The 25608-nt window shown below is 40.1% G+C and overlaps 1 protein-coding gene across 2 annotated transcripts in view; it reads left to right on the top strand.

Moving 5' to 3' along the window:
- CAMKMT (calmodulin-lysine N-methyltransferase) overlaps nucleotides 1-25608 on the top strand; it is a 461851-nt gene that overhangs the window by 364128 nt on the left and 72115 nt on the right. For both annotated transcript variants that reach the window (XM_006159898.3, XM_014592146.2), the window contains exon 4: nucleotides 24151-24211. In XM_006159898.3, the coding sequence (XP_006159960.1) occupies nucleotides 24151-24211 (61 nt within the window). The remainder of the gene's footprint in view (nucleotides 1-24150; nucleotides 24212-25608) is intronic.

The raw sequence follows: 25608 nt of genomic DNA, 5'->3' as shown, positions 1-25608 counted from the left end.
GCTTTTTTTTTTTTTTTTTTTTTTTTTTTTGAGGGGGAAGGGGATAGGGAGGAAGGAGGGAGAATGAGGTCCTTTCTTTAGCCAGTATGATAATTTGGAGTACAATGAGAATGAATTTTTAAACAGGACATCGTAAACAGAGTTTGTATCTAATGCATATATCATAAACTAAGACTATCAGATGTTTCTTGAGCCTAAATGTTGACCTTTTGTGCAAAGTCTTGATGATTTTTATTCGGTACTATTTAAAAGCCGGTTTGGAGTTTGCTAGAACAGAGTGGTGTGTCCTTCATCTGATTTCATTTCATTCTGAAGCATATCTGATTCCACTTGTATGGGAAACAGGCACAATATGAAATTATTTTCAAGATGTACATGTGACGGTCTTTAGGATCGTTATTACTAATTAAAGAAGTTACTACTTGTGTTAAGCTGCTTCAAATACAAAGCTAATCCGCAGTCTCCACAGTCTGCCCTTTCGTCCCCGGCCCTGAAAGGCATGCCAGCAGTTAAAAATATTAAAACGCCAAAGATTTGGGGCGGGGGACCTGTGTGCCTTAGTATAAACCTGACTAATAGAGAGCTTTGCTTTAATTTTCATTTTTACATAGAGGTGATCTGACTGTAATGTATTTGAAAATATAGTGTTCACTGACTTAAACATACTGAACTTTTTCCCCTGAATTATCGTATAATATTCAGTAATCGTCTATGAAATGTGTAACATTTTTCAAGAGGATTTACATATCAACTTTTCCTAGTGGAATCAACAACAGTAGCATGAAATGTATCTACTCCATTTACTCTTATCCAGTGCTCCCACTTTCTTTTTCCCTTTAATTTTTATATATGGTAAAAATTTCATTGAAGAGAGATTTTAGATGACAGGACTGTAATTTTAAACCCAATAGAAGAGGTGTAAGCAATTTGAGCTTAGCTGAAGCATAATCTTAGGTTGTCAAGAAGAAACCCATTCTCCCTATGCTAATCAATCAGTGTATCAACCAACCAATCATCTCTTCAGCTTAGCATATATCCTAAGGTTTGATATATCTATTAACTGCCCATCATGCAGCTGGTCTCTGGATGATGAGATTCCCCCTATCTTGGCATTCGCGGCAGACGACTGAGCTATCACAGCCTCAGATAAATACCAAAGTGGAGATTTCAATCCTGCTCCTGAGTGCAGAGACAATCCAGAAACATTGAAAATATTCTTAGAAGAGAATACATAGGAAATTACATTTCTCAACACCGTGATGTGTGTGTGAGAGAAAATTGTATATATTACATGATTCTCCCTCCCTAGACACAACAATGTAAAATAAAATTACTCTTTTATTATGATTGGAATGCTGGTAATCAAAAGGATTGTTGGAATCTGCTACAAACTCTTAATTGCAAGACAAATTACATGTAGACATTTGAATAAGTAAGACTAATGACCGTTTAGATGATAAATTCCCTGAAAACAAACAAAGTCCAATGATATAAAGCAAGGCACATAATCATTGTAATTCTGGGGAAGGGGGGAATCGCTATTTCAAAAGATTATATGTTGCTTTCTGGCCTCGATTCAGAGATTCTGGTATTAGGTGAGCTGCAGTTGAACGCATCTGTATCTTCCTCTGCTAGCCAGCGTGTTGGGGCATGGTATGGAGGCAGTGTTTCTATGAGACCATTTATGGAGAAATAGAAACCAACGATGACTTAAATTTAATTGCTAAGTGTCTGTGCGTCCTGTGACATTGGAAAGGCTATGATTCATTCCTTCAAACACTGATCTCCACCTGGAAGATACAATCTCTCCACAAGATTCCAACTCAGGGACCAGCAGTTGGCGTAATGGCTCTGTTGCTAGACTCCCATGTGTTCGACTGCGGTTCGAGTCCTGGACCCAGTGGCTTAAACTCATACCATGTGCGTGTGTGCCCATGATCCTGAGAGGAGAATGGAGGAGAAGGGATTGCAGCATGGTCATCTCCCCTGGGGGTGATTTCTCACTTTCTGTCTCTCTGTCTCTCTTTCTTGCAAGCGCACGTGCCCCTATAGGAAAAGCTTCTCCAAAACAAAAAGATTATTGGGGGGAAAAAAATCCAACTCAAATCCCTACACTATTATTCAGGTCTCTTACTTTGAAACGAGAATCAAGGTGAGGTCTTTGGGAACTGAGGTTGCAGTCTAAACTCTGCCATTAACTAGCCACTGTCTCCTAAGCAAGTCCCTTACTTCTTTAGACCTTACTTCATGTTTTAAGAAGTTTATTTATTTCTTCCATATGTGTGTGAGAGAGAGACTGGCACCTCCAATGAGATCTTGAAACTGTTTTCCATCCCCAGGCTCAGCTGACCCAGGTCAGGCATGCACACAGGTGCCCAGCGAGCTAAGGGATCCTCCAGAACATGAACCCGGGGTCCTTTCTTTGTGGGTCCATTTGCATTACCACTGCAGCCTCGCTCCTTTATGTCGTAATTTGAGATTTCTCTGAAACACCCATCAAAAGTAGGAACTAATACATAAACAGTATTTGTGATACATAAACACTATTTCACATCGTTCCAAAAGGGTATTGTCTTTCACATCAATAATGGCATAAAATGGACTTATACATAGTATCTCCTCAGTCAGAAATCCCTCCAGTGCTGTGAGACGGTAGAAACAGGTGAGATCTATATTCTAGCTAAATACAATGCCCTGGGTTTGAAGCCATTGTTTCAATCCTTTGTCAAGGGTGGAGCCAAAAAAGAGGAGTGATGGAGTTCACAATAACGTGAACTCTGATGCTGGAGAGAGAAGGAAATGTGTTTTCTGTCCCGAGAAGTCCAGCATGAGTCCATAGAGACCATGATGACTTCTCTGCTCTCAGCAACTCAGCCTGTGCACTTTGATCTCAACTTACGAACACTCGTGTGTCCTGGTGTGAAAGGGCCGGTAACAATATAGCAGCCCTAGAATCTTTGTATTTTTCCCAACAGAAAGATAATTGTGGTGTCAAGTTCAGAGCAATAGTTCGGTTAAAAGAGTGTATTTTGAAGGCCTTTCTCAAAGTGTTGTGATTCTCTGAGAAAAAAAAACGCTTTGCTATATGGGTTAAGGTTACAAATTTTATCATAGCAAAGAGAAGGGGGCAAGGAAAAAAAAAAACAGACAGAGAATCATTTTCTCTCTCTCTCAAGTTGCTTAAAGGGCCCACTCTGGGACTCATTCCAGGCTCCCGTGATTAGAGACCTGCATGTTTGTAGATATTCACAGATAAGCCCCCGATACGAGCACCCATGACATGGGCTCTGCTGAACGAAGCAAAACGATTGATTTAGAGAAAGATGGCCTATTGAACGTGAATGCTTAGTTGCTGGCCTGAAAACTTGTAAGCAGGCACCTTCCCGGCCCAGGACAGCCTTACTCCTCGGAGCATCTATCCTGTCTTGTGGTGATAATTGTCCTGCCAGGTCTACAGATTGTGGATATAGATAAGAAAGCCAGTCAAAGTGGATTGAGTGCAATTAGAAACTTATCCACACAAGAATTAACCTGCGATTGCAATTATAGGAGGACTCAGGCCCCACGTAGATAGATAGATACAGCATATGAAGTTCAGCAAATAAATCTTGCGGAAGAAAAAGGATTCATTTTTTATTGTGAGTTCCACGTTTAGAACCATGTACAGCTGCCTTCATACATCCTGTAAACATGCCCCCAAGAAGGAAGCAATGAGCTTCTCTGCCCTCGAGTTTATGTTTAAACACAACAGAAAGAACAGATCAAAGTATTTTTTTAAAGCTTGAAGGTGATATCAACAAAATTTCTTTAAAAAAATTGAGTTAGTCTCGTAGCACACTGGTTAAGGGAGCTGAATTCCACGTGGCTAATTATGATTCAGGTCCCAGGCCCTCTGGCTTAAAAAACATACTGAGCTAGGGCCACCAGTTGGAGTAGTGGTTAAGGTGTTGGCTCCGACATGGCTGACTGCGGTTCGAGTCCTGAACCTGGTGACTTGAAACTCACACCAGGTATGCATGCATGCGTGCCCAAAATCCCAAGAGGAGAGTGGAGGGGAAGGGACTGAGGCATGGCCATCCTCCCAGGGGGTGGGGGAGATTTCTCACTTTCTGTCTCTCTGTCTCTTTCTGTCTGTCTCTCTTTCTGTCTCTCTCAATAAATAAATAAATAAATAACTCTAAAAAAAAAAACAAAACATACAGGGTTGGGGACCAGCAGATGGCATGGTGGTTAAGGAGCTGGACACTCCCACATGGCTAACCATGGTTCGAGTCCTGGCTTGCTTTCTCACCCTCTCTCTCTGTATCTCTCTCTGCTCAAATTAAAAATAAATGAATGAATAAATAAAAAAATCCATAAATAATTCTTTTTTAAAAAAAAAAAAAAGAAAAACATACAGGGCAAGTGTGTGTGTGTGCCCAAAATCTGACAGGAGGGAGAAATGGAAGAAAAGAGATTATAATATGACCACGCCCCACTGGAAGTGCTTTCTCTCTTTATCTGTGTTGATTGTGTGTGCTCTCTGACAATTAAAAAGAAAAAGTTTGGAGGAAGGTGGTGGTGCAGCAGTAAAATCTAATGCTCTGCAGGGCAATCCCACATGAGAAGGTTCCCAGTTCAAGCCTGGAACTTCCCTGGGCACACCTGTGCCCATAATCTAAGGCTGGCTGAAGGCTGGGAGTCAGGCAAGGGGATCACAGTGTCAAGACCTGTGGGGACAGTGGGATGTGGCTATGGCAATGGTGGCTGACAGGCCCAACAGTTGGGCCTCGCATTCAGCAGGTGGCATGAAGGTTAAAGTGGCTAGATCCCGCATAACTGACTCTGGTTCGAGTCCTGGACCTGGTGACTTGGAAATCATACCAGGTGCATGTACATGCCCAAGAAAATGATGGAGAAGGAATTATGGCATGGCCTTACCCTCAGGAGAGCAATTTTCCACTTTCCCTCTCTCTCTCTCTGTCTCTCTGATGAGCACATGTGCTCTATAGCAAAAACTTAAAAAAAAAAAAAAAAAAGAAAGAAAGAAAGTTGATTTTTTTTTCTCATAATGATTATCACCAAAAGACGAATGGGTACATGGTATTTACCTGAAAGCATTCAGAGATAAATGGGCCATTGTTCCAGGAAATTGTTGAAGAGCTGGCAACAATGCCGTCCAAGGAGTACCTGATCGCAAAAACACTCAAGACCAATGGAATGGTCTGTGCGGCCCTTTATTCTGGAGTTGATTTTGGAAAGAGATTGACATAAACATGCTAAGACAGCTCTTGTGACTGTGTAAGAGAATCACCTTGTATCCAATCAGGGTCCTATCAGGGAGGCATCCTGAAATATTCCCAGTGTGAAAAATATATACTTTAGGGGCTAGCAGGTGGCATGGTGGTTAAGGTGCTAGACTTCCACATGGCTGACCACAGTTTGAGTCCTGGACCTGGCAGCTTGCTTTCTCACTCTCCCTCTCTCTCTCCCTGTGTCTCTCTCTGATGCGTACACACCCCATAGCAAATTTTAAAATAATAATGATAAATAAAATTAAATATATAATTCTAAAAAAAAAAAAAACAAAAAGGAAAACTCTGTACCTGAAGAAGCTACTTATGGACCTGAGAGAGCAAGATTAAGTGACAAACAGAAGAGTAACAGAGTCACATCAGCTGAGCTCTGGTGGAGATCAAGCAGTACTACGAATGGACAGATAGAAGGCTCAGAAGAAAAAAAAAAGAAAAGCAGTTGTTATTTGAGGGTTTCTGTTTAACTTTGCCAAACAGAAACCTCTGGGCCTGAGGGTGATGACCTAGAGGACACTTAGCAGAGAGATGGTATGAAAGGAGAGGCCCCTCATCAACCCACACAAATGAATAACTAATTTATGTTTAATGACATTCCCCAAATCTTGAAACCCTAAAATATCTGTATCCATGAACCCCAGACTTAGCAGCATGAATGAGTGGATTAGGTCCAAGTGACCACCTGCATGGACAGTAGACTCGAGTCTGTCCTCAAGAAGGAATGGAAAGTATGAAATAGAACGAGGTGGTGCCGGCGGCAATACCAATGCCACACTGAGAGGAAAAGCCATTTCTAATGCTAACGCAGCTAAAAAGGTTGTTGATCCTCATCTCCCTGAGAGAAAGCAACATATTGAAAATGAAGAGAATAGCAAGGAAAATCTAAATAGGAAGTATTTTCACTTTATTCAATCTTGGTCATTATTATTGATGCAGGTACTGTCATCAAAATATGTAGATTAACCTTAATGCATCTTTTTCATGTTTTAATGCTCAGTTTCACTTTCATATCCTCCAGGAAGCCATCCCCCGTATATGCTGAAGCCCCACCATCTCCCAAATCATGACGAGTATATATCCCGTGGCTAGGTTCCCACTATATTCAAATCTTCTTTAAATGAAAATCTGCCATATTTTATGAATAATACTTTTATGTGCTAATCTTTTTTTAATGTTTTGCCAGAGCAGGGTTGCTGTCATTTCCTTTTGTATCTGTATCATCCAGATAAAGTGCTGGGTATATTTTAAGATCTCTACAATTAAATAACATTGAGTGAGGCGGGGGTGCTATTTCTCTGTGTGTGTGTCTCTCTCTTGCTCCTGGAAGGAAAAAATAATTCAAAAAGTTTGCTTTTCTATTATGACTATTTTTTAATAGAAGGGACTCTAAAAATAGGGTGAACATTAAACTGAAAAGTAGGAGAGAAGGTGAGAGAATAGAGGAGAAATTGAAGTAATGGAGGGAGGAGAGAGAATGACAGATGTGAGAGGTTCTACCGAGGCCATTACTGGACTCGGTCCATCCTGCCCTGTCTCCATTTTAGGGAGGGTGTTCTTTCAGCCTAGAATATATTGAGAGAGGACTATTCACCTGAACACCAGGTCCCAAGGGTTACCACCAGTTACACCTAGAGATAATCTTCCCGAAAGTGCCTTTACCAACTTCCCATTGACGAGACCACCATTAACCAGTACATGGCCCATGCATGAATCTCGGCAGGATCCTGGGAGTGTTTTGCTCAGCCATTAAGCAGTGGAGCAGAGGAGGGAAGAAAGCAAGCACAGCGAGGAGAGGGTACATCATGAGTGCTTTATAAACACTCTAAACGGGTGCGAAATAATGCCCCCTGACTTCTTTGTGATTCTTAACTCATGCTGCCAAAAGATTGGTTATAAGGTCCATATCACACTGTGATATAAAAATATTAATTGACTAGGGACACTCTGTATTTCTGTGAATAATGACTTAGAAATAACATTCTGCCTGGTTCAACAATGGAACAGGGAACCAAGGCTTCTCTTGGCTACACAGGTCTCTTGATGAGGTTCAGATTTTTTTCAAACCGTAACATATTTGCATTTTGTGTCCTGCTGCAATTCTTAAATCTGATATGCATTTCTTCAGAGTAACTTAACCAGGAAAAAAAAATTAAGGGAAGGAAAGATCTGATGGATGCTAATATTGTCCTTTAAGCAGAATTTGTGACTTTCTGGCAGACATGTTCATCAGCTCTCATCTGAAGAGTAACCCTTCCATTAAAAACAAACCCTTGGGGTCAACAGGTAGCATGGCGGTTAAGGCACTGGACTCCCACATGACCAACTGCGGTTCGAGTCCTAGACCTGGTGACTTGCTTCCTCACTTTCTCTCTCTTGCTCACTCTCTCTCTCGCTCTAGCTCTGTCTCTCTCTGGTGAGTGCACATGCCCTATAGCAAATTTTAAAATAATAATAATAATAATAATAATAATAAATAATTATTGGAAAACTTTTTTTTTAAGAGAGAAAGCAAGCCTCCAGGTTCGAGACTCAAACTGTGGTTGGCCATGTGGAAGTCCAGCACCTTAATCACCATACCACCTGCTGGCCCTGATAAATAATTAAAACAACAACAATAATAACAATAATAATAATAATAACCCCCTGACTTTAGTCAGTAGGAATGAGGCAAAGTTGATTTTTTAGTTGTGAGAAATGTAAGATGTATAAAGGGAGACTGGGTGAACTCCAGGAACTCTGTAATATCATTGCCATTTTTATGTAAGTCTAAAATTATTCCCAAATAAAAAGTTTTATTTCAAAGAAAACGCCCAACCATGTGTATGTGTGCTTTGTCATGAACATATGTGAATAAGAAAACCCTCGGTTTTGCATTATGGGAACATTCTCTTAATGTTCTGGCAAGTGAATGCTCATTTGAATTCGCTATCCTGAAAAGCTGGTGTCTGGTCCTACATGCTGTGTACCAGCAGACAGGTCCCTCAATGATCAGGCCGAGATGCTCACTCATCCAAAGTTTCTCAGAAAAGAAAGAGGATTTAGAACTGTCTGGTTTCTCGGAGTGCCACCCAGTACTGAAATAAAACAACCTCCTAGCATGTTTACTAGCCACGGCATAAGGTGGCACGTCGTAAGTTACTTGAAAGTTTGTGTTTTCTGTGAGGCTTGCTGTGTGATGTATTCATGATCACGTAAAAGTGTATAATGGTTACTGTAAAATTAGAAGCTGTCTAAACAAAACTTAAAATCCTAAAACTTTCTCTCTAAAGTGTGATAATTCCTGGCTACACTAGTAAACAGTTTGACATGTGTTTAAACATAATCCAATTTTTTTATCAGATCGTCTTTTCTTAAAGATATGTCTAATGAAGTGTGTGACTGTATAATAGAGGAGACAGAATTTGATTTTTTAATTTTTATGTTAAATAGTTTCTACTGTGTTCTAGGCCCATTTGAATTTTTTAAATAAAAGGCTAAAATAAAAACATTTCTCTGTATCCCTCTACTTACCACATTGTTTTACTTAGGTTTTGTGTTCATCTTTTCCCGTGAAGAGTGAACCTAGTGGGAGTGGGAACTGAGGCCTTAGCATCTAGCCCAGTGCACTATGTACAATAGTAAGGACGCGGTCGATATTTGTTTGTGTGAATAAGTGAATGAAATCACATTCAAATGAATTCCTTCCGTTTTGAAGGGAGCCAAATAACTGCCTCTTGATTTGCTCTCTTCACTGCCCTTGTTTTAGGATGGCCTCACAGTTTGGACTGGTTTTTATCATTGCTATCATTCAGCCACGTATACTAACCTTTCAAATCTGTAAAAAGTATTTAAAAGAGAGAGAAATTGTTCGTGTTTCAAAACCTATTATAATGCATTTTCAAATATGTCAGACACATCTTTGTTAAAATTAAACCAGGGATTGGTTTTGAGCGAATAGCCCTATATCCTTACAGATGCTGTGGATGGATGCATCTAAGCTGCTTATTATATTGATGGGTTTTGCTGCTCTGCAGCAAATGAAAACAGGCAGCTGCTTCCTCCATCAAAGCAAAAAGCAGCCTGAGTTTTTATTAACCGAGTGTTCATTTCTTCTATTGCCAAAATTCTTACACAAAACAAAAGAGCAGTTTTAGCACATTATTGCTTAACTAGACATGAACAACTGACAGCAAGTGATAAGCCTGTCTGCTTTTCACAACTGGTAATCATTTTTGGAATAGATGTTTTAATATAGTTGAATATAAATTTTGTAATTTACATCTACAATGGTACGTAAATTTATAGATCCAGTTTGTTGCAGGAAATGAAGGCTATAATCACAAAAGGTTTCTCCTAGTGTTGTTTAATTTTTAATGACTATTTGAAAACGAGGGAAGGAAAATGAAATCAAATTCATTTCTTTAAAACATTTTTTTTTAATGTTAAAGACAATCATACAAGTTGCTTAGAGCCATTTGTAGATGGCCATAACAGAGCAAGCCCGCTGTGTTCACGTTCAGGACGTGCACTACATTTCCACATTAGCTGCAGAGAGCTGCCCCAGTTTGTGCAGCTGCAGACATTTCTGGAGACCAGAGCATCATGTTTCCTTCATATCAGTGAATAATGATGAATGGAGACACAGAAAGGACAGAACCCTAGTCATTTTGCATAGCTAAGATCCTCAGCTAGCTCTTAGATTTTTTATTCCTTCTTTTTTTTTTTTCCTTTCTCTCTTTCTTTTGTTCTCATTAGCAACCTGAATATGATACATTTACTTTTAGACTTTTAGATGGACGGGCAGAGAAGGACTTTTCCTTAATGAACTGTTGCCTTATCTTCCGAGTCAATTATTTTTCTTTATTCATGACAGAATGTGTGCATGCGCACGTGAGAGTCTGCTCACACCATGATCCCTGTCCTGTAATCCTGCAGCCTGTCTGATTCTGGACACTTGTGCATGTGCCTGGCATATCTCAGGTAGATCAGCTGGGGATTTGAACCACAGTTGCCTGTGAAAACCAGCCTCTTTTGAGCCTTTACTAAGTCAGTTTGCTGAGTGGTGTTTTACCTTCCGGAACTTGCTAATGGCTGTTCCTACCATGTGAAAGGGAGGCAGTCTTGGGCCGGCCTTGGTGCCACATCATTCACATATCACTGTACCACGCTGAAGCAGTGGGCAAATCTGGGTTTGGTTCCTAGGCTGACTAGATACACGAGATGTGCATGCGTGTGTCTGTGGTCCTGGCTGCGGAGAAAGGCTAGGGGTGGAGCGTCTCAGTGTAAGACTCGGTTGAGGGTGCTTGTTTTTCTCTCTTTCTCTCTCTCTCTCTCTCATGAAATAAATTAAAGAGAGAGAGAGAGAGAGAAAAGAAAGGGATACAGTGTTCCTCTTCTCTGCCCCACAGAAATATATTTGTTCCTTAAGACCTTAAGAGGGAGAACTTACGGTAAAAAGCAGTTTTGATATGCCGGGACATGTACCTTCCGAACAACACCACTGAATTAAGTTCTGCTCCTCACAAGCCCACGAAGGCTACTTAATGAATGTGTACTGCTTTTGCTCCTGGAACACGCACCTCCTGAATACCATTTTCTCCCCAGGAAAGCTTGTACAATTGTGTAGAACATGCATTCCATGTGGAACAGTTGGCTTCCCAGTTATTTGGAATCCAGCCACAGTGTTCACTGCATGTGAGCTAATGCTGGACTCCAAGGCAGGAAGCTGCTTTAGAAATCAAATCCATGAATCCCAGGTAACTCTGGGGAGGAAGCGCACTCTTATTTTGGTGTATCGTCTCATAAGTGTGTGCCCGTATTGGTGAAGTGGCTCAGAATGTAAGACATGACAATTATTCCTAATACTTTCTTCTTTGTTCCACTCCATTCGACATATTACAGCTCTTCTGTGAGTTTTTAAGACAAGATGTAGCCCTATTTTAAATGGGAAAAGGGTGATCGCAGCAGAATGAGGGCCCGACCACCACACCCTGAGGACCCTTCAGCACGGCAAGACCTTGGCAGAAGACATTACTTGGAGTAAAACTGGCAATGAAAGCTTTTTTTTTTTTTTTTTTTGTCACCATGGGAAGGACCTGCTATCTTTCTAGGGAATTACAGGCCATATTTTCCCTCCTGCTGTGGTCTGATTTTTTTCTGGCTCCATGTTTCCTAGAAATGATGCTTTTTACTTTTTTACATTCTCTCTGACCAATAGAGATGGAGCATTTTCTCACCTACACTCAGATAGCTCACATCAGGAGATGTTCTTCTACTTGTGCTTTGGGACCTTAAGAAAACCTCTTCTGCCCAAAAGGTAGTTTTGCTACCCTAAGGAACAGGAAATTCATTTGAAGTCCAAATATAGCAGAGAACCATACTCAGTATTAGAGAGGGAAAATTGTATTTAAGAGGTTTTCCATTATTAATATGCTCAATTAACTAAATAAAAAGCTTTTACAACTAGTATATATAGATATAAAGCAATTATTTTCTGAAACAGTGATATTTAATTAAAGGAAATTCTAATTTAATTCAGATAGACATGTAACATGTATTGACTTCTAGGACCATTTTGAATCCCATCTAAAATATTTCCTGGTAGAGGTTTAAATTTAAGATTATAGTATAAATAAAATAGTTTAACGAATCTAATTTATTTAGAATGTCACAGGCTAGCGCTCATTGATAATTTTATAACTTTTGTTTGGAAATACACAGATAATGTTGATCTGTGGTCATTGGATTTCAAGTTGGAAGGGGCCTTGGGAATCAATTTGACCCTTCTGTTTTATTCTTGAAACTAAAGTCCAAATATAGTTTGTCCAAAGTTTCAAAATCAGTTGTGTTTTGTTTGTTTGTTTTAGGTTTTGCTGTAAGGGTGCATGTGCTTGCCGGAGAGAGACAGAGACAGAAAGGGAAAGGGAGAAATCACTCCCTAGGAGGATGGCCACACCTCAATCCCTTATCCTCCATTCCCTTCTCAGAATTTTGGACATGCGTGCACGTGTGCCCGGAGGGATTTTTAAGCTGCCAGATCTGGAACTTGAACCTAGGAATCTGCTATGTGGGATCCAGCACCTTAACCTTCACACCGCCTGCTGGCCCCCAAAGTTAGTTTTTGACAGAGCCATGAGAACTGGAAACTAGTTCTCTTGATTTCAGGACCAGCCAGCAGGGTCGAGGAAATAGAGGGTAGTGATACACAGGCTGGCCTCCAGAGGTGGAGAGCACGGGCTCACGGCCACCGTGTAGCATAAGCTCAGTGTACTTTAGTGTATGCCACTGTGTCCCTTAGCGGGTCATAGCGATAATACATCTCTTACAGGGCTGCTTCAGGATTCAATGAGATGCTCCATATAAAGTACACAGCCCAGTGTTTGTGAAGCAGTGAGTGGTCAGTAAGTGCTGCTGCTGCAGTACTTGAAATAATAATAGCAAACAGCAGTTGAGCGCTCACAAGGTACTCTTCTAATTCTTTGCTCTGCTACCTGGTAGATAGTGACAGTACTTTCGGGTAAGGAACTGAGGCAAGGAGAGGTTAAACGACTTGCTAATAAGCATCAGGAATGTCTTCCAAGTTCCTGGCTTCACTGAGTGGCCACAGTTGTGACTGCAGGGCGGGCGTTCATTGTTCCCAGTGGTGCTTCGGCATCTCTCTTGTCCTGTCTCCACTTCTTATTTGTCACTCAGCTGTTTTCCCAGCATCTGCTCTAAAACTGACCAGCAGACCTAAGGTTGATGCCTCTGGGGGAAAGTTCTTAAAAACTCTCTTCTCCTCCCTTCCTGCCAGGACAAGGCCAGGTCTCCTTTTGTCTTGCCCCTACCTCATAATGATCACATTAGTAGGTATTTAAATTAAAATTAAAGTTTTAAATTTTAGTGGATTTTTAATCAGTTCACACCTATAAATGGACTACCTCCTAGCTCTCGAAAAATGTATTACTGAAATACTTGGGTAATTTTTTGTGCCCCTCAACTTGCTTGTTATACGTGCTTTTCAAAGTTCAGTTGGCTTTTCCAGGAACAGAGGAAGAAACAGCATTGCAAAACGAGTCATTCGAACCCTGATTTTTGTCATTTGGTGGAAGGCAGGACAGCCCAGTTCTGTTAAGGATGACAGCACTAGAGTCAGATGACCTGAGTGCAGGACCCAACTCTGTGACAAAGTAGCTGATTTAAAGGGAAAGGTTCTTACCCTCTTTGTGTTTTTAGTGTCCTCCGCCTCTAATGCCTGGGCAGTGTCAGCATTCAATAAATGTTAGGGGTGGCATGGTGGTTAGGTGACTGGACTCCCACATGGCTGACCATGGTTCAAGGCCTGGACCTGGTGGCTTGCTTTTTCACTTTCCTTCTCTCTCTCTCTGTCTGTCTCTGGTCAACTTCAATACATACATACATACATACATACATAAAATAATGACAATGAATAAAATAAAAATAATTATTTAAAAACAAAATGCTAGTGTCTCACCTGTCCACCATTTGGAGCTATGTGGACATTCTCTTCCACCTAGATGTGTCCATGTTCTCTGTCACCTGGCCCCACAAACGTAGAGGAGGGTAGGGTGTGCACGCAATCATTTTTACGCAGAGTGAGTCTGTCAGTGGGTCAGAGCAGGAGAACTGGTATACAATTAGTATTGGCCATAGATAACGAATGAATCTTTCAGGGTGCTTTCCACTGCTCCCATAGCTAGGGTGCACATTGTTCCAAAGTTTAGTTTTGGTTTGATTTTTGTGGGTTATTAATTATGAATAAGAATATCCCTGAAAGGCTCATAAAATGTAATCAAGGTTGATAAAATTCCCTGGATAGAAACATGTCAAAATGACATTGACAGTGACTGCAGTAGCAAGTTAACATTATAAAAAAGTTACTGTATGCTATTACTGTTCTAAATGCCATACATGCATTATCTCATTTAATCCTTACGAGTAGAAACTTTTATTGCTTATTATACTTAACGAATGCGAGAACTAAGGCATTATTCAACAATACCGTGTAAGTAGCAATGCCCCCCCATAGTTAATCTTTATTTTGTTAACATATTTTATTTGCTTCACAACTCTGATTAGTATCTGAAATTATCTTATGTATCATCTATTGCCCTTATTGAAGTTATTTAGGCAAGAGCTTTACTTTAATCCCTGCTGTATCCCCCAGCTTCTAGAACAGGCATGGCGGCTGCTAGTAATTGTATGTTGCATGAATGAATGAATGAGGCTTAAGAAAATACCTTGCCCAAGGTCACACAGCCATAAGAGCCAGTATTCAAGCTGAACTCTATCTAACTCCAGTATATAAGATCTCATTTGCCACTGTAGCTTTTAACAGCGTGAAGGCCCCCTAGACATAATCTCACTCAAGCCTATCATTTTGCAGATGAGGATACTGAAGCTCAGAAAGACTAAATTACTTCGCAGTATTTCATAGTCTGTTAGTTGGAAAGCCAGAATCAGAGGCCAGGCCCCCGGGCAATGTTTTCTGCATCACGGATTCAGCCTCTTCTGTAAAATTGAAGGAAAATCCTATATGCATCTGCTGTACATTATCCACCCCCTTGTTCATGCCACAGACCTGAGTCATAGTTGACACTTCCCTCTCCTTTCCCACCCCTTCAGCTAATTAGCTAGCAAGTCTTGTCAGGATACCTTCTAAATATATCTCAAATCTTTCCACTTTCCTTCATCTCCACTAATCACTACCCAAGCGACCATCAGCTCTCACCTAGATAATTGTAGTAGCCTCCTACCTAGTTTCCCCCTGCCTCCTCTTATCCCTTTTCAATTTATTTTCTTTAGAGTAGCCAGAATTATCTTCTAAACTGTAAATCTGACCATACCATTCTGCTGCTTAAAACATATTATTTATTTTTTTAATAATTATTTTATTTAACTTTATTTATTTATTCATTTGTTTATTTCAATTTGACCAGAGAGAGACAGAGAGAGAGAAAGTGAGAAAGCAAGCTGCCAGGTCCAGGACTCGAACCAAAGTCAGCCATGTGGGACTCCAGCACCTCTAACCACCATGCCACCTGCCGGCCCCAAAACATATTATTTATTTTAAGGTTGGTTTTAAATTTTTAACATGGCCTTTGAGCCTACAGGATGGGGCCCTTAATTACCCCTCCAGTATCACCTTGTATTACTTTCTTTCTCATTCATTCTATAGCTCCACTGACCTTATTTCCAGTCCTAGAACATCAAGCCCTATTCCTCTTCAAGACTTTATTTCATGGGGCTCCTCTTCTATGGACCACTCCTTCCACCCACCCAACCCCCTTCTTTCTCTACTTGGCTCTTCATCCTCTGGGTCTGTCTGAGTTTGCCTGCATTGATACTTCCCTAATGGGCTTCTCCCAACCTCATCCCAATCTGGGCAGGTCCCCTCTGATATGCTCTTATAAGCATCCTCTATTTACCTACCTAGCATTTATTGCAATTATAAATTAGGCACATTATTTAACATCTCCCCCAACTAAACTGAAACTCCAGTAACCATGCTGTCTCATTCCTTGGACCCCAGGGTGTGAAACATAGCAGATGTCCATTAATATCTGTGGAACATTCTGTAGTCCTCTTGTAGATTTCCACTCTGGGCCCTAAAGTAGAAATGGAAGGCGGGTTAAACGAAAAGGAGACAGTGCAAGCACTGAAAATCGTCCAAGAGGCTTACCTGTCCGTTCCAGCATGGACCACCTTTCATTTCAGTGACATCTATCAGTCCCTTTCTTCTTCCAGAAGGTTCCACAGCTTAGCAAAGGGTATGCTGGCCTCTCCACTTGAGTCTTCGATTTGGAAGAGGCCTTCCTTCAGATTCCTGTGTGAAGTACATGACATTTAGTTTGAGGAAGGTAGAGAAAGGTGCTGCTTTGGTGGACATTGGCTGGTCACAGAAAAGTCTCATTTCTGCTCTGGGAGCTGGGTATGTTATTGTGGAGCACGTCCAATCTGTTAGGGCATAAGGAGGGAGCCAGCCGTGCTTTTATTGGATGCTGATTGTCAAAGCCTTAGAACTGCCCTCCAAATGATCTATGGGATAGCAAATAACTCAGAAAGAAGTGATCTAGTAACCACCAGGCTTAGCTGGACATTCATGTCACAATTTTAGGATTTGTTCAGCTTTCAGGTTAATAGTGGATATGTTGTTTGTTTCCAAATTAACCACAAAACTTGGCATTTAATAATATTAGCTACTGCACTAACAGTAACAACGAAGTGGTTCTGTACACTAAATAGAGCACAGGCTGACTCCTCACGCACAGTTGTTACATATTGCAAACAGCTAGCTTTTCATATTTTATCCTTGGACGGCTACAGGTTTTCTTAAGTCTAACAAGTTCACCAGGTCTAGTTCTGACAGAGGGTCTACAGGGAATTGAGCCTTTGTTCGAAAGAAAATGACAGTGAAATCAAATGACCATGAAAATTCAGAGTAAAGATAGTATTCTTACGCCAGTTAAGTGCTATGTGGAGGGAGCCAGACCTCACGTGGCTGACTGCAGTTCGAATCCTGACCCTGATGTGTCCCTGATCTGACAGAAAGGAGGACTGTAGAAAGGAGCATTGCAGTATGACTAGACCCCATTGTGGGGTACTTCCTCTCTTTCTGGTACTTGCACATGCCCTCGGAGAGTTGGGGGGAAAAAAAAGAAAAGAAAAGAAGAGGAAGAGGAAAGAAATACAGTATCTTTTTTCAGATAGAATTCTTGTTTAGCTGAGGCTTTTATGGAGCCCACTGGCTGAAAGAGGTCTTTTCTCCTATGATATAAACTTATTTGACTCATACAGAAAGCACTAAGGGATAGGAAATTACATGCCTCTGAATAACTTCTAAGGGAGTGTCCTCATTCATGACAGGTCTGAGAACAAGTTATCTAGAACAGACTGTTCATTAAAATGTTCTGATGCCTTTCTAAAAAAAATTATTTATTTTATTTTATTTATCTATTCATTTTATTTTAACTTGACCAGAGAGAGAGAGAGAGAAAGTGAGAAAGCAAGCCACCAGGTCCAGGAGTCGAACTTTGGTTGGCCATATGGGACCATCCAGTCGTCCAGTGCCTTAACCACCATGGCACCTGCTGGTTCCTTGTGATGCCTTTTTATAAAGTTTATTTTACTGCTTTCATGACATACACACATACACACACAGGCACACTTGACAGGGTTTCGTCATGCCACCGTCCCCTCCCACCAGCCCTCCAGCCCTCCAGATCTTGGGTGTGCACATACCTGGTGTGTTTTAGAGCAACTCAGGATCCAAACCTGTAGCCAACCATATGGATTTCATCCCCGTAGATCCCGTAGATGGGTATGTCACTGCCTGCACCAGCCCTTTTTTTTTTTTTTTTAGATTAGTACTGCAGCTACTTTAAATGCCAATTTGGTCATTCTGCTCCACCTCACAGGTGATATCAAGAATGTAGCAGAAGTGTCTGTAATTGATCAGTAGAGTTCTACGATACTATTAATGGAACATAGAAATCTTGGAACTTTACCATTAGTGTTCTTGGCTTGTAACTTCTGCTTCTAAAAACGATTCCTATCACTTTTCCAGTGAGTTTCTCTCTGTTCTGTGAATCCCAGTTCCAGAATGTGTACTAAAACCTCACTACTCAGAATTTAAAGTATTCATGCTAAAATGTTCTCTGAGGGAGATAAGAATAGTTACTGTATGATATGGATTCCAGCATTATCCTACAAACTTATATTTGAACAACCATACATTTCTGGATTTCAGGTAAACTTGAAGACTGAACAGTGACTTAAAGTGAATTCCTTTGAAAAATTTCATTAAACCACTAAAAAGGGATTTATTTTTTAAGGCATAAACCCACACAGATAATACAATAGGGACATGTAAAACATTATCATTTTAGAAGCTGGAAGGCAGTATTATTAATAGATGTATAGTTATTATATATATTAAGCAGATGGAGGATGACTAAGGAGCATGATACGTGTGATGTGAGAAGACAAACAGAGATAAAGCAAAAATGCCTATCTTCCGTAGTGAGGGGGTTGTCAATGGATTTTGCTATAACTGAAAAATCAAGAAATAGCAATATATTGGGTCGGCCAGGTGGCATGGTGGTTGGGGTGACTGGACCCCACATGGCAATTATGCAATTCGAGTCTCAGACTGTGCAACTTAAAAAAAAGAAAAACAGCAATATAAATACTTAGGACATCAGAAGTCATATCAGAAAAATCAGCTAAAATTTTTGAAAGTAGTAGTTTCTAGGGAAGGAGAATGATTGGTTGTGAACTTCTGGTTCACAGAGAATGATTGGTTCTGAGTTCTTTTTTTTTTCTTTTAGATTTTGCCATAGTGAGCACATGTCCTTGCCAGAGATGAAAGAGACAGGGAGAAACTCAGAGAGGGAAAGTGAGAAATCATTCCCCCTGCAGGATGGCCCTGCTGTAATCTCTTCTCCATTCATCTCTTGGGATCTTGGGCATGCACGCACACATGCCTGGTGTGATTTTTCAAGCCACTGGGTCTGAGACTTGAACTGTGGTTATCCATGTGGGAGTCCAGCCACCTTAACCTCCACACTACCTGCTGGCACCTGTCAGACTCCTAATAGAACTCAGTGGCTCTTTAAACTATGTGTATGACTTTGTAGAAAATAAAATATTTTTAAAAGACCACTATATTTCCACAAATAAGAATGAGGAAGCTTTTTAAAATAACAGTTTTGGTAAGTTTTGATTCACATACCATACAGTCCACCCAGTGTTTTATAGTATGTTTACAGAGTTGTGCAACCACCACCACAATTGATTTTGGAACATTTCATCACCCCCCAAAAAAACCTTCATATCCACACCCTACTTACACCTAACTATCAGTCCTAGGCAACCACCAACCTACATTCTGTCTTTATGGATGTACCTGTTCTGGACATTTCATATAAGCAGAAGCACACAGCCTGTGGTCCTATGTAATTGGCTTGTTTCATTTAATATGTTTTCAAGTTCCATTCATGTTGTAGCATATATTGGTACTTTATTCTTTTTCTATTGTCAAATAACTGTTCTTTGTATGGGCATACCACATTTTATTTATCCATTCATCACTTGATAGATATTTTGGTTGTTTCCAATCTCTGACTATTTAAATAATGCTGCTATAAACATTCATGTACAAGTTTTTTGGTGGATATGTTTTCATTTCTCTTAAGTATATACCTAGGAGCAAATGCTGGGTAATATGGTAATTTACACTTAACTTAAAAATACATTTTTAATTGATATTTTTCCAAATGTGTTTATTTTCTTCATGAGAGAAATAGAAAGAGAGCTAAGGGGACCAGCAGTTAGCGTAATGGCTATGTCGCTGGACTTCCATGTAGTTGACTGCAGTTCGCGTCCCGGACCCGGTGGCTTACAAAAGCTCACTCCGGGCGCATGTGCGTGCGTGCCCAATACCCCAAGAGGAGAATGGAGGAGAAGGGATTGTAGCGTGGCCATTCCCCCCTGGGGGGTGATTTCTCACTTTCTGTCTCTCTGTCTCTCTCTGTTTGTCTGGTGAGCGCACGCTTCCTATAGCAAAAACCTCTCAAAAAAAAAAAAAAAAAGAAAAAAAGAGAGAGAGAGAGCTAGGCCCCCTAATAGGGTTTCATCATGCTTTGATTTCCCCCTCATCCTCAGACTTCCAGCCGGTCAGGATCACAGGCATGCCAGCATATTCAAGTCAACCGAGGCCTTCCAAATGGCTCAAGATTTAATCACTGGCACCCCACTGCCTGTGCCACCACATCTGGGCCCCCATTTAAAAGAACTGCTAGGCAATTTCATAGTGACTACATGATTTTACATATTACATATCCACCAGCGAAGCACGAGAGTTCTAATTTTTCCACATCTTCTTCCACACTTGTTACTTTTTGTTTATAGCCTTCCTAATGAATGCGGAATAGCATCTCATTTAGGTTTTGATTTATATTTAAATAACTTTCCTTTAAAATTTGCTATAGGGCAGGGCCAGCAGGTGGCATGGTGGTTAAAGGCGCTGGATTCCCGTATGGCCGACCATGGTTCAAGTCCTGGACCTGGCGGCTTACTTTCTCACTTTGCTCTCTCTCTCAATTCAAGTCCCAGACCTGGAGGTTTCCTCCCTCTCTCTCTCTCTCTCTCTCTCTCTCTCTCTCTTTCTCACTCTGCCCTTCTCTGGTCAAATAAAAATTAATTAATTAATTAATTAATTAAAATTTAAAAAAAATTCTTTTGCTATAGGGTACATGTACTTGCCAAAGAAAGAGAAAAGTAAGAAAGCACCCTCCCAGAGGGGATGTCTGTGCCACAATCCTTTCTCCTCTCCTCAGGGTTTTGTGCTTGCGGGGACACACACCCAGCATGTTTCCAAAGCCGCCAGGTCCAGAACTCAGACTGCATAGTCAGCCATGTGGGATCTACCCACCTCAACCATCACACCACCAGCTGACCCTAAAATTCAGCAGATTAGCAAAAATATTAGGTTATCAGGAAAGTCATGATGCGTTTGACTTTCCCAACAACCTAACAAAATATGTTGACAAAACCCCATCTTGGCAAGGCTTTGAGGTAACAAACACTTATTGGGAAGTATAGCCTTAATACAACGTTCATGGAGGCTAATTTGGTATATCAAAATGTGAAATATAGGGGCCAGCAGATGGCATAATGGTTAAGGACTCCTACATGGGAGACAACAGTTCAAGTCCTGGATCTATTGGCTTGAAACTCATACTAGGTATGTATGCACGCGTGCCCAAAATCCCAAGAGGAAAATGGAGAAGGGACTGTGGCATGGGCCATTCCCCCCTTGAGAATGATTTCTCACTTTCCCTCTCTCTGTCTCTCTCTATCTCTTCAGCGAGTGAGCGTATGTGCCTTATGGCAAAAACCAAATAAAAAAAAAAAAGTTAAATATACTTAACCTTTGACCATGTTCTTTTTTTAAAATAAAGAATATTTATTTATTCATTTATTTTAATTTGACCAGAGAGAGAGAGAGAGGAAGAGAGAACGCAAACCACCAGATCAGGACTTGAACCATGGTTGGCCATGTGGGAGTATCCAGCGCCTTAACCACCGCGCCACCTGCTGGTCCCCTGACCATATTCTTGTTTCTACATATTTGGCCTAAGGAAAAATCAAAGATGTGTCTTTCTTGTACTACTTATTTATGATCTCATAATATCAAAAACTTTGAAACTAACTTAAATGTCTTTCAAGAAGAAACTGGTTAAATGAATTCTGGTACACATATAGACTACATAGGCAATTATGACAAATAATGATGCAGGGAGAATATGTTTTTATTCTCATGGGAAGCTATGTGCCATGTATTGAGTGCAGCAAAATCAGATTATTAAATACCTGCATGAGAAGATCCCATTTGTGTAAAATATCTTTATGCTTAAAAATATTTTTGCAATGATGTCCAAAATGTTAACCATAATTTTATCTTAGTGGTGGAATTTTAGGTAGTTTTTTTTACTTTGCTCTTTGTGTTTTTGTATTTAATTTAGTTAAAAATCAGCCACTATAATTTTTAAAGAAAATTATAATAAAACTATTTCAAAAGACTGCATTTTAGAAGTCACTTTTTTTTTAACTTAAGGCTTAAATTTTCATTAAATATAATGTAACACACAGTAAAGTTATATGTAATCCAATGTAATATGAAGAAGATATGATGATAAAAAATAAAAATAAAAAAAAAAGAAAAAAAAAATATCCTTCCCTATCATTTTTTTTTTAAACCTCAAAGCCACATACTAAAGGTACAAAGAAATTCATAGTTGGGGTGATTATATCCCCTTGATATAGAACAGGCTCTTCCTTCAGAGAATTTGATCATGTACTTGGTCTTTATATAGAGTTCTCTTTATGTGGAGTTATGCCTGGCACTAGGACTTTGGGGTTATGCCAAAACTTAAAATAGGAGCAGGTTGAAATGATTCTCCATCTTTTCTGGTAATTGGGATCATTGTTTTCAGTCCCTGTATTCTCTCTTCTATGTGCTATCCCACTTTGCAGGAGAATAACATTAACCACAAGTAAAATTCTTTTTGTTTGAGTTTATTGAGTTAGAACTGTTCAAAGCCCGTTGCATATATATTACTCTCTTAATCTTCAAGACAATCCCGTGAGGTTGATACTACAGTTATAATATTTCACATATGAGGAGCCTGAGGCACAGAGAGGTTAAGTAACCTGTCCAAGGTCACTCAGCTAGGGGATGGCAGACCTGGGGCTGGGACCCGCCACATCTCCAAAGTACGTGAGACCTTGACTGCTCCACTTTACTGCCTCTGACTTGCCTTCTAAATGTGACTCCAAATACTTCTTACTGATTTTCCTTATTTCTCCCCAAGCCGTCATTTCTATCAGAAGTGTCAAGGAGGTTAAGGTAATGGATTCACCTGACTGGACCTCCCTGCAGCAAATGCTCTATGGAGTCACGTCTTCACTGTTTTGATGTTTACCTTTCAAATCTCTTCTCATTTTATTGGCCATTTCTTTGATATTCTCTTCTCAGAAATGCTTGGATTTCTTTTTTTTGGGGGGGAGAGGTTTTTCGCTATAGAGCGTGTGCGCTTGCCAGACAGACAGAGAGAGACAGAGAGACAGAAAGCGAGAAATCACCCCCCAGAGGAGATGGTCACGCTGCAATCCCTTCTCCTCCATTCTCCTCTCGGGATCTTGGGCATGCACGCACACGTGCCCGGCGTGAGTTTTAAGCCACCAGGTCCGGGACGCGAACCACGACTGGGAGTCCAGCGACATAGCCATTATGCTAACCGCTGGTTCCCTGAAATGCTTGGATTTCTTGCTCCTTGAGGTTGGAGATTCATCTAGGGAGAAAATATGAAGCCTTCTGTAGATGTTTCAACTTTGCATCAAGACCCATTAACGGAGTGCCTGGTGTGAGGTGGAGACCGCATGCTGCCCTCTCCCAGGACTGCACGACATTCTCCTCGGGCCATGCACGGTGCCTGGTGTCCTGCCCAATCCTCGAGTCTGATCTTTGAGAAAAACGGAATATTTATAAGGGTAGAGTTCGTGCGGATTAAAGAGTATTGATATACACTGTAAATATTTTTCGAAAACACAAATAAGTATAAAGAAATTAAAAGCATTTATAATCCTACCGTCCTGTGATAACCACTAGAATCTATAATTCCCCAACATGGTTGTCTTCTCTTTAAGCAATTCATATCCACTCCTGAAGCCCAAGTCTCCTAAATAAATGATTTACAGGTGATACTTTTAGAAAATGGCAATCCACATAATTTAGTGGGTAAGATTATTGCTGAATTTAATGATGTCCCAAAGTTGATGAAATTAAACTTTCTTAATTTTATCCTCCAGTTTGATTTCTTTTAATTGGAGAAAGGAAATAATTGTACATATTTTAAAACATTAGTATGAATTCAAACAGAAACATATAGTGGCTTTATTGACTCCTGCAAGTGATTTTTCCTTTTATTTTTGCTTAGCCTGGGCTGCCCATGTAGCAGGTCTTCAGTTGATGCTTATTAATTTTATGTGAACAAGACTAAGATGATCTGAAACACCATCAAAAATGTAAACTTTTGATATTTGTCATTTTGGTTGTTATTGTTTTCGCTGTTCCACTGCCACTGAAATTTGGTAACATCTATTTATGATGCTTAGAGATTTTGCTGGAGAAAGGGGTTATAAATAGCACCATGAGAAAAACAATAACAACAAAACTCATGCAGTATGACCTGTTACAAGTTATAATTGTTAAGTGTGATTCGAGTTGAAATAGCTTCTCCTGAACATTAATTTTAAAAGCCATTTCTCAAGAGAATGACTTCTATAATCCAAAAGTCCTTCCTCTTGTATTTTGTAGGCGTCTGGCCGTCTGAAGAGGTTTTGGCTTACTACTGCCTCAAGCACAGTAATATATTCAGGTACGGAAGCTGCACTTAGAAGGTATTTTCTAGCCCATCATGGATATTGAATTTGTAGATTAGAAATTGACATGATGATGTTCTTCAAATAAATTGTGTAAAAGAAAAAAAAAAGGAAGGAAAGGAAAACAGGAAGAAAGGGGGAAAGTTCACAGTGAGCACATGTTGCTTCTGAAAAGAAATCTGAATTGCCTTTGGGTACTAATATTGCACAGCAAGCTTTTTGCTATATGTCAAAGGCTTTTGATTTCCACTCAAGGCATTTTATTTCACTTTGATTTTAGGGAAACAAAAGGGAAGCTCCAATCAATCCTACTGATTGTGAAGGTCAAAAAAACAATATAGACATTCTTTAAACTTCTGCTAGGGAAGTCACTACAGAATATTTGATAAATAAATGCCTCAGAGCTATTATTTAAAGAGGCCATCCCACTCTTGGGTTTAAAGATTTTTTTTTTATATTTCTAACAATATTTATTTGTGAAATATAAATTATTATTACAGATTCATGCTACAGAATTAAATGTTTTCAACTATTAGCGTATCATATAGATCAAACGCTTGGATGGGATAATATAGGAAAAAGGGAAGAAAAAAAACAACTCCTTTTACTTAAAAATTCTAAAGATGTTTGGTAGACCCAGAAAGTATAGGTTTTTCATTTTAATGCTCATTTTCTTAAAGTCATCCAATATATATATATTTTGAATAGCCCATTATGATTCCAGACAGCCATTAATGATCATATGTATTCTAACAATATGTACTTACAAGATTGGGTCAATGATACGTATTTTTTGAAGCCGTATGGGTCCATATTTACCAAGCAGTCTATAATTGCTTTGAACAACTAAATACTCATTAAGAGTATTTTGAAATATGAATGTCCTTACCTGGCTTCTCCCTTCCCTTTCTTCTCACTTCTCTCCCTTTTTTAATTAAATTTTTTTTTCTCCCCTTGAGATAATAAACTTCCTGAACTGGGAAAAAGAAACACTCTTAAGAGTCTAAGCATATAAAATAAGAGAAAGCAATTTTGAATTTGGGCTGCAGAGCTGCCCAGGACGTCTGGCATTTGCTCATCTCGCTCTGCTTCAGCTTGACTGAAGCTCCAATCAGCGAGCAGTGGGCCAGGGCGAGAATGTCACACGTCGAGGGCTGATATTTAGGCACAAAGGGAAAGTAGGTGCAGAGTGCCACACGAGACTGTCAGCTCGAACTCTGAGCCGCTTTTGCGCCGGGGAGTTGGAGCCTAGTCATTACTTTAGCCCGGGTTGGCTGGCTTACCCATATTATGTCCCTGCATTGTTTACTCACTGGGTTGTGTGTTGTGTGTTGGGGTCAATTGTGATTTAAGTGTTAATTGCTAAATGCTCTTTGTGTAATTGTGCCTTATG

This window comes from Tupaia chinensis, unplaced genomic scaffold, assembly GCF_000334495.1.
Source record: "Tupaia chinensis unplaced genomic scaffold, TupChi_1.0 Scaffold000661_1, whole genome shotgun sequence".
NCBI classification, from domain to species: domain Eukaryota; kingdom Metazoa; phylum Chordata; class Mammalia; order Scandentia; family Tupaiidae; genus Tupaia; species Tupaia belangeri.
This window is presented reverse-complemented; position numbering and strand designations above follow the sequence as displayed.